Below are 9,717 nucleotides of genomic sequence, written 5' to 3'. Positions count from 1 at the left end.
CCCAGGTTAGTTCTTGGATGGGAGACCACCGAGGAAGCCCAGGGTTGCTACGCAGAGGCAGGCAATGGCAAGCCATCTCTGTTCATCTCTTGCCCTGACCCGGATGGCCCAGGCTAACCCGATCTCATCAGATCTCAGAAGCCAAGCAGGGTTGCCCCTGGTTAGAACTTGGGTGGGAGACCACCAAGGAAGCCCAGGGTTGCTACGCAGAGGCAGGCAATGGCAAGCCATCTCTGAATGTCTCTTGTCCTGACCTGGAAGGCTGAGGCTAACCTGATCTTATCAGATCTCAGAAGCCAAGCAGGGCTGCCCCTGGTTAGAACTTGGGTGGGAGACCACCAAGGAAGCCCAGGGTCGCTACGCAGAGGCAGGCGATGGCAAAACACCTCTGCTTGCCTCCTGCCTTGAAAACCCTACAGGGTTGCCGTGAGTCCAGCTGCGACGTGACGGCGCTTTCCACCACCACTTTAAAATGCAGCTCTTTGGGACAACGTGAGAACATGGTACTAGGTCACGGCGACAGGCAATAAAGAGCCAATCGGCCAACAGATTTTGTTACTTATTGAAAACATTTATTAGCCGCCTTCCTCTCTCAGCTGAGCACAAGGCGGCTTACGATGGAGACAAAACGACTGCAAAACACGCATCGTTACTGCAAACAGCAGCGCTTAACCAAGGTACTGTCACAAGGTACAAGCATGGACGGCTTCAAAAGGGAATTAGATAAGCATACGGAGCAGAGGTCCATCAGTGGCTATTAGCCACAAGGTATAGATAGCACAAGGTATGCTTGGGGTGGGGGGGGTCAACAGTGGGAGGGCTTCTAATGTCCTGGCCCCACTGGTGGACCTCTTGATGGCCCCTGGTATTTCTGGCCACTGTGTGATACAGAGTGTTGGACTGGATGGGCCTTTGGCCTGATCCAACATTGGCGTCTCTTATGTTCTTAGATGATAAGAAGGTGGATGATAGGGAGGGCTGGTGGCCTAGTGGGAGAGAATCTGGTTAACGTGCAGAAGGTCCCAGGTTCAATCTGGACTGGATGGGCCATTGGCCTGATCCAACATTGGCATCTCTTATGTTCTTATGTTCTTAGATGATCAGAAGGTGGATAATAGGGAGGGCTGGTGGCTCAGTGGGAGAGAATCTGGTTAATGTGCAGAAGGTCCCAGGTTCAATCCCCGGCATCTCCAGTTAAAAAGGACCAGGCGGCAGGTGACGTGAAAGACCTCTGCCTGAGATGTCAGTCTGAGTACACAAGACTGATTATTTTTGTGGGTTTTTTTGTATTTTTATATGTCCGTGTGCGCGCGCATGCACCTGGAAGTCATGATGACCTCTGGTGACTGACCCCTACTGGGGGCATGGAGGATATACGGCAAGGTGGCCTTTTATTATTCCTCAGGGCCTGTAAAACCGAGCTGTTCCACCAGGCCTTCGAGTAAGACAGCAGGCGTCCGTTTTAATTGGCCTCCCTTGCTTTCGTTCCCAGTTTACCAAAATGCTCTGATTTCAACTGCGAACAGTCCTCTTCTTTTTATGCAATTTGTTGTCGCTAATGTAATGTAATTTTATGGTAATAAGTCTCTGACTCTGCTTGCTGTGATATGCCCGTTTTGGGAAGGGCAGAACAAAAGTCCGATAAATAAACAAACAAACAACAACCTTAATAGTCCTCTTCTTCTTACGTAACTCGCATAACAGTCCTCTTCTTTTTATGTAATTTGTTGCCGCCTCTGAATTGTACTGCTTTGATGATTTTAATGTAATGTCATGTTATGGTAATAAGTCTCTGACTCGGCTTGTTGTGATATGCCCTGAGCCCATTTTGGGGAGGGCAGAATAAAAGTCCGATAAATAAACAAACAAACAAGTAAATAATAAAGCCTTCCCCTCGCCTTCTGGCTCTGGTACTCCTTGGAAGTCTGATAAGACCAAAGAAAACTGTGCAAAAAGACACGAAGAAAAAATATATAGAGAACAATTTACTCATGAGTAACACAAGTAGAACTGGTAGTAATACAACTAAGAATACCACTTAAGTTGTTGTTGTTGTTCAGTCGCACAGTCGAGTCCGACTCTTCGCGACCCCATGGACCAGATCACGCCAGGCCTTCCGGTCTTCCGCCGTCCTCTGAAGTTTGCTCAACTTCACTTAATTTTGTAATACCACTTAAGTACAGCCCTTCAAATACTTCAAGAGAGCCATCATGTCCCCCATCAGCCTCCTCTTCTCCAGACTGGTAAATTTTCAACAGTCCAGCTGGTAAGTAGACAATATATTTAACTGGTAAGTCTACACTGGATGACGAAGACTCCGGATTTCGTAACTTTGTTTTGAATAGTCTTCCTCAGTAGAGGCTAAATGTAGACAACAGCGTCTTTTTGCACAGTTTTCTTTGGTCTTATCATGTTTACTGTGTAATCGCTGATTGTTTACTGTATTTCTTGGAGGTCTCCCACCCAAGTACTTGCCAGAGTCGACCCTGCTTAGCTTCTGAGATCCAACGAGATCAGGCGTGCCTGGGCTATTTTATTTATTTATTATTAAATTTATACCCCGCCCTCCCTGGATGGGCTCAGGGTGGCTAACAAATGAGGCACATAGGCCAATATTCAACAGGTAAAAACAGGATAAAACAAGCAATAAAACAATCATTCATATAAAAATACAAGGGCTCTAGATGTCACAAATAACAGATGGGGTCACATAAGAACACAAGAGAAGCCAGTGTTGGATCAGGCCAGTGGCCCATCCAGTCCAACACTCTGTGTCACACAGTGGCCAGAAATACCAGGTGCCATCAGGAGGTCCACCAGTGGAGACAGCCTGATGTCACACATGACAAAGTGGTCCCAGAGCGACACGGTAGTCTCCAGGTGGTACAGCGATCTGTCCTTCCTCCCAGGGCCGTCTCGTTCCCCGATGACACCCACTCCATTTAGTGGTGGTGGTATAATGATGGTGGCGGCTCCTACTCAAAAGCCTGGCGGAAGAGCTCCGTCTTACAGGTCCTGCGGAACTGCGCCAGGTCCCACAGGGCCTGGATCTCCTCCGGGAGCTCATTCCACCAGGTGGGAACCGCCACCAAAAAGGCCCTGGCCCTGGTAACAGCAAATTTAGTATCTTTGGGACCTGGGGTTACCAGTCGATGTTGAGTCCCCGACCGTAGTGCCCTTGGGGGAACATATGGGGAAAGGCGGTCTCTCAGGGGTCCAGGTCAGGGCTACAGAAGACTGACTTTGACGGACCAAAGGTCTGATTCGGTTAAGGCAGCTTCATGTGATACATCATCCTTGCTGATGCCAAGTTGGCGTCTTGAAAGGAGATCTTATGGGAACCCGATGTGCACTGGCCTTTGAGACTGATCACGGAAGACAAAATGGGTTCTAACAGTGCAGTCCTAGGGAGAGCTAGACCCCCTAAGCTCATTGTCATCAATGGGCTCAAAGGGGTGTAACTGTGCTCAGGAGTGCACTGTAAAGGTAACAAACCCGGTGATGAGCCAACCGCGGCAGTGTGGAATTGCAACCGGAGCTGAGCAGCTCCCAGACCCGAACGAGGCTTCATTGCAGAAGCTGGAAAATCTATCTGAAGCTGTAAATAATTTTCACATTTGGGTCCCCCCCCACACACACACATTTGTATCCCGCCCTCCCCTATGGGCTCAGGGCGGCTAACAAGGGCAAGGAATTAGCCATGCCATAGTTAAAACATATCTGGAGCTGCGGTGGCTCAAGTGGTTAAGACGCTGAACTGCAGGCTGTGGAAGGTCGGTAGTTCAGCAGTTCGAGACCCGAGTGTGCCGCGTGACGGAGTGAGCTCCCGTCTCTAGTTCCAGCTCCTGCCAACCTAGCAGTTCGAAAGCAAGAGATTGCAAGTAGATAAATAGGGACCACTTCGGTGGGAAGGTAACAGCGTTCCGTGCGCCTTGGCGTCTAGTCATGACGGCCACATGACCACGGAAACGTCTTCGGACAGCACTGGCTCTTCGGCTTTGAAACGGAGATGAGCACCGCAACCCTAGAGTCGGATTCGACTGGCTTTCGAGCAAGGGAACCTTGACTTTTTAGTTAAAACATATAAAACATAATAAAACATCCAACACTTAAAACAACGGTGCTCAATCAATGGCTAATATAAATCCAAGATGGAATCAACACAGTTCCAGGTGTGGTACTCCCAATGATATTTGCGCCAAATGGCAACGGCTTATCGGATCTTCTTTACATTTTCCAGGTTCATTTTCCAGGTTTTCCAGCAACCGATATAACCATCTCCACGCCGACGTATGCAAGTTTTCTATATCGCACGGCTATCAGCTACGCAAACGATCCATTAAGCAACTGGGCTACAGTCAGGCTGGGGTGCTCTGGTTTTATAGACCCCCTAAGCTCATTGCCATCAATGGGCTCAAAAGGGTGTAACTGTGCTTAGGAGTGCACTGTAAAGGTAACAAACCCGGTGATGAGCCAACCGTGGCAGTGTGGAATTGCAACCGGAGCTGAGCAGCTCCCAGACCCGAACGAGGCTTCCTTGCAGAAGCCGGAAAATCTATCTGAAGCTGTAAATAAAGCCAGCAACCGATATAACCATCTCCACGCCGACGTGTGCAAGTTTTCTATATCGCACGGCTTTCGCTCGGCTACGCAAACGATCCATTAAGCGACTGGGATACAGTCAGGCTGGGGTGCTCTGGTTTTACCTTCGGGTAGTGAAGGGCAGGGTATAAATCCAATCTCTTCTTCTCTTCTTCAAGTATCGTAATGGTCTCTCGTGTTCATAAAGCTATGCCGTTTCTTCCTTGGGATGCGAAGCCCCAGCTCTCCTAAAGGAATGAGGGATCTAAGGCAAGGCCCCGGCAGTTTGCAACCAGGGGGCGGACTGGCCCTTGAATCGGCCAGGGAAATCCCTGCTGTTCTTGGGAGGGGAGGGGATGTACTGGCAGCTCGGGGCAAGTCAAAACCCAGCAATGCTCCCAACACAATGCAAGAGTTAACAAAGAGATGTGAGAATGAAGCTAGAACCCAGCAGTACCCCCAAGACAAACCAAGCTCAACCCTGTGTACATGGGAGAACAGAGACAAGGTTTGAGCTTGGTTTGTCTGGGGGGTGTTGCTGGACTCCAGCTTCATTCTCACATCTTTTTATTAACGCTTGCATTTATGTCCTAATTCAGGGGTGTCGAACTCAGGGGTCATTTCCTGCAGGAGCGCACAGGAGCAGAGCTCCGGCAGTAAAGAGCCCAGGGGGCGGGCACATGCAACAAGCCCCACCCCCTGCTCCCAGCAGCCCTTAGTCAGAGCAAGAAGCAGCCAGGTAAGTTGCAGAGCCCCCCCGGTCCAAAACAATCCAGTGGTACCTTTAAGACCAAGTTTTATTTAGGTACAAGTTCTCCCTCCTCTGCGAGGGCAGATCTGCACATTCCCCCCCCCCCAGTAGCTAGCAATCCAAAACAGTCCAGTGGAGCCTGAGCGGTGGGTGTTGCCTTCAGACACGCTTCCAGTGATGTCAGGGGGTGTGGCATATGCAAATACGTTATGCTAATAAGTTATGCTAATGAGCTCCTGCACCTCTTTTTCTACGAAATGACCCCTGGTCGAACTCATTTGTTATGAGGGCCTCTATCGTACCGCTGAAATCACGCAGCGCGCCGTCTTCCACGAGCAGCAGGGGCCTGACCCGCTTCTCCTCCAGGAGGTTTCTGGCCGCCGTTAGAGATGTGAAAATCTCATCTTCCTGAATGTCGAAGTCGAGTTTCTTCAGCCTCTCCAGCAAGTCCCTCTTGCACTCCTTGGTCGTGTTGGTTACAAACCTGATTTTGACTGGAGCACTGCGCAGCCTGGGGCGGTGAAAGCAGATTACGAGAGGGTGAGTTTCCGCAACAAACTAAAAACTGCAGGTGCACCTGACTCACGCAGGGGCCAATCTGGAGCTGAACAGGAAGGGAAATCCCACAGGATACAGCTTCACAGGAACACGTGAAGCTGCCTTTGGGGAGAGGTTGTGGCTCAGTGATAGAGCATCTGCTTAGCGTGCAGAAGGTCCCAGGTTCAATCCCTGGCATCTCCAGGCAGCAGGTGATGGGAAAGACCTCGACCTGAGACCCTGGAGAGTTGCTGTACATGCTTCACTAAAGGGGGGAAGCACCATTTGTTGCACATCAGCCGATGCACAAACAGCTGCTTTGAGACAACAGGCATGAATTGGCTGTGCAGCCCAGCAGCCTTTGAGAGTCTCCCCGCCAGCAACTGGGTTTCGGGGTGGGGGTGGTCTGCTGTGCTCAGCGCCTGGTGCCATGTTCTGTCACTGGAAGCACTGATCGTGTGTACACGGCACCCCGGTGCACTTGCCAGAAACATCTCCTTCTAGCTAACAAGAAGAAGAGGAGGAGGAGGAAGAGCAGGAGGAGGAGGAGATTGGATTTATACCCCGCCCTTCACTACCTGAAGGAGTCTCAGAGTGGCTTAAGAACATAAGAGCATAAGAGATGCCAATGTTGGATCAGGCCAAAGGCCCATCGAGTCCAACACTCTGTGTCACACAGTGGCCAGAAATACCAGGTGCCATCAGGAGGTCCACCAGTGGGGCCAGGACACTAGAAGCCCTCCCACTGTTGACCACCCCCAAGCACCAAGAATACAGAGCATCCCTTGCCCCAGACTGAGTGTACCTGTCTATACCTTGTGGCTAACAGCCACTGATGGACCTCTGCTCCATATAAGAACATAAGAGACGCCAATGTTGGATCAGGCCAATGGCCCATCCAGTCCAACACTCTGTGTCACACAGTGGCCAGAAATACCAGGTGCCATCAGGAGGTCCACCAATGGGGCCAGGACACTAGGAGCCCTCCCACTGTTGACCCCCCCCCCCAGCACCAAGATGACAGAGCATCACTTGCCCCGGAGTCCCTAGCTATACCTTGCGGCTCATAGCCACTGATGGACCTCTGCTCCATATGCCTATCTAATTCCCTTTTTAAGCCGTCCATGCTTGTAGCCGCCACCACCTCCTGTGGCAGTGAATTCCATGTGTTAATCACTCTTTGGGTGAAGAAGTACTTCCTTTTATCCGTTCTAACCCGACCGCTCAGCAATTTCATGGAGTGCCCACGAGTTCTTGTACTGTGAGAAAGGGAGAAAAGTACCTCTTTCTCTACCTGCTCTATCCCATGCATAATCTTATAAACCTCGATCCTGTTACCCCTCAATTGTTGTTTCTCCAAGCTAAAGAGCCCCAAGCGCTTTAACCGTTCCTCATAGGGAAAGTGTTCCAACCCCTTTATCATCCAAGTTGCCCTTTTCTGCACTTTTTCCAAAGCTATAATATCCTTTTTAAGGTGTGGTGACCAGACCTGCACACAGTATTCCAAATGAGGTCGCACCATTGATTTATATAAGGGCATTTATATAGGGGCTTACAAACTCCTTTCCCTTCCCCTCCCCACAACAGACACCCTGTGAGCAATGCTCCCTCTAAGCTGTGGAGTCTTGTGAGCAAAAATTCCCCTTTGTGAGCTCGTGGCATTAAAGTTGCGAGCGAGAGATTTGGCTACTGCATAAATTAGTTTGCTCGGGAGCCATCTTTCCTGAGAGAAGAGAAATATGTCTGAGCCGGAAGGCTAAAGCACTGAGAGCTAGCTCACACTAACTCAGATAAGAGGGAACACTGCCTGTGAATTTCTGAGAGAACCTGTGAGGGGCTGAGAGAGCTCCTTCGAGGACTGCCCTTGAGAGAACAGCTCCGAGAGAACTTGTGACTGACCTAAGGTCACACCAGCTTGAGAATCAAACCTGGTTCTCCGAGATTAGAGTCCACGCTCCTAACCACTACACCAAACTGGCTCTCAAGCAGGCTTTGGGAAGGTTTGACACATGCGTGCGTTTCTTTCACGGGAGGAAAGAAGAAGAAGAAGAAGAGATTGGATTAATACCCTGCCCTTCACTACCCAAAGGAGTCTCAGAGCGGCTTACAAACTCCTTTCCCTTCCCCTCCCCACAACAGACCCCCTGGGAGGTAAAAGAAGAAGAAGAAGAGACTGGATTTATACCCCACCCTTCACTACCCAAAGGAGTCTCAGAGCGGCTTACAAACTCCTTTCCCTTCCCCTCCCCACAACAGACACCTTGTGAGGTAGGTGGGACTGAGAGAGCTCTTGACAGAAACTGCTCTTTTTCAAGAACAGCTCTTATCAGAACTACGGCTTGACCAAGGTCATCCAGCAGCTGCAAGTGGAGGAGTGGGGAATCAAACCCAATTCTCCCAGATTAGAGTCCACGCACTTAACCATGACGCCAAACTGGTTCTCAGAACTTACCTTTTAAGAGCTTCCTGCGCTCCCGGCACAGCTGAGTCCTCGACGTGAAGCGTCCCGCTGAGATCCACCAGGACAGCTTTGAGCGCACGCCGAGCGGCCATGCCTGGTGCCAGAGAGAAGGGGGGGGGGAGAAGAAACAAAGAATGAGTCACAAAACGGGACAAAAAGCTACAGAAAATTTTTAAACAGGCGGTCTGTTCCACGCTTCCTCTGTGCCAAAGCCTGGAAGAAGTCTGAATGTCGCCCGGGGTACGAAACGAGCCCCTTCGGACAGAGAAAGAAACGGCGACATTAAAAATCTATACATAATTGATGGGATAGCATTCTGTCCTGAAGGCGAGCGTTATTCTGTCCTTGAACTTGGCAAAAAGTCTAAATATTCTATCCACCACCACCACTCTCCAAAAAACCAGAGAGAAACTGCACAGCCAGCTCAGTTTAAGAGGTTGGGTCTGTCTGAACTGGAGTGCCGAGGCTTTGTTTCTTACCTGTTTGATAGGGGGAAACCGCCACCAGCGGCCGCCACGTTACTCAATTAGAAAGCGATAACGCCGCGCTTTTAATTGGGAGAGCTTGGCAAAGCGTCTCAAGGCGAATATCGCTCTGCTTCTGTAGGTGGGGACTCGGATGCACAGATGGTAAAAAGGACCCGCTTAGAGCCACGCGATTTGGCAGGAGTGACCGAAGGGGCCCCACGAGGCCCGTTCGATGTTCCAGCCCCTTCACTCGGCACAGCAGGTGAGAAAGGATGGAAGGCAGGGAATTCTGGCGATGCACGTGGCCACAAGGCTGGGTATAAATTTTTCCTCTGGGATTCATCGTTTTCCAGGCTCTGATCATCTGATTTCACAGAAAAACCAGAAGTCTATTTATTCAGGTAGAGAAAGAAGCCCTTTTCTCCCTTCCTCAAAAAACAAGAACTCGTGGGCACTCCATGAAATTGCTAAGCAGTCGGGTTAGAATGGATATAAGAAAGTCCTTTTCACCCAAAGAATGATTAATGCACGGAATTCACTGCCACAGGAGGTGGCGGCGGCTACAAGCGTGGACAGCTTCAAGAGGCAATTGGATAAACCTATGGAGCAGTGGTCCATCAGTGGCTATTAGCCACAAGGTATAGACTGGAACTCTCGGTCTGGGGCAAGCGATGCTCTGTATTCTTGGTGCTTGGGAGGGGGGACAGTGGGAGAGCTTCTAGTGCCCCACTGCTGGACCTCCTGATGGCACTGGTCTTTTTTGGCCACTGCGTGACAGAGTGTTCCATTGGCCTGATCCAACATTGCCTTCTCTTATGTTCTTATGACTGGCAGCCGCTTTCCAGGGTCTGAGGCAGAGGTCTTTCACATCACCTGTTCCTTGTTCCTTTCAACTGGAGATGCCAGCGATCAGACCCGAG

The 9,717-nt window shown here is 50.2% G+C and overlaps 1 protein-coding gene and 1 non-coding gene across 3 annotated transcripts in view; one reads left to right on the top strand and one right to left on the bottom strand.

The window, feature by feature from the left end:
- HDHD2 (haloacid dehalogenase like hydrolase domain containing 2) overlaps window positions 1-9,717 on the bottom strand; it is a 33,650-nt gene that overhangs the window by 17,545 nt on the left and 6,388 nt on the right. For both annotated transcript variants that reach the window (XM_015425823.1, XM_015425822.1), the window contains exons 2-3: window positions 8,322-8,424; window positions 5,635-5,843 (exon numbers count right to left, since the gene is read on the bottom strand). In XM_015425823.1, the coding sequence (XP_015281309.1) occupies window positions 5,635-5,843; window positions 8,322-8,422 (310 nt within the window). In that variant the 5' untranslated portion in view covers window positions 8,423-8,424. The remainder of the gene's footprint in view (window positions 1-5,634; window positions 5,844-8,321; window positions 8,425-9,717) is intronic.
- On the top strand, window positions 6,002-6,073 carry TRNAA-AGC. Its single transcript has one exon. It is a non-coding gene; the product is annotated as a tRNA-Ala (tRNA).

The sequence above is a fragment of the Gekko japonicus genome, unplaced genomic scaffold (assembly GCF_001447785.1).
Source record: "Gekko japonicus isolate JY-2015 unplaced genomic scaffold, Gekko_japonicus_V1.1 scaffold2138, whole genome shotgun sequence".
In the NCBI taxonomy this organism is placed as follows: Eukaryota; Metazoa; Chordata; class Lepidosauria; order Squamata; family Gekkonidae; genus Gekko; species Gekko japonicus.
Note: the sequence above shows the minus strand (reverse complement) of the source record. Positions and strands in the feature narration are given on the sequence as shown.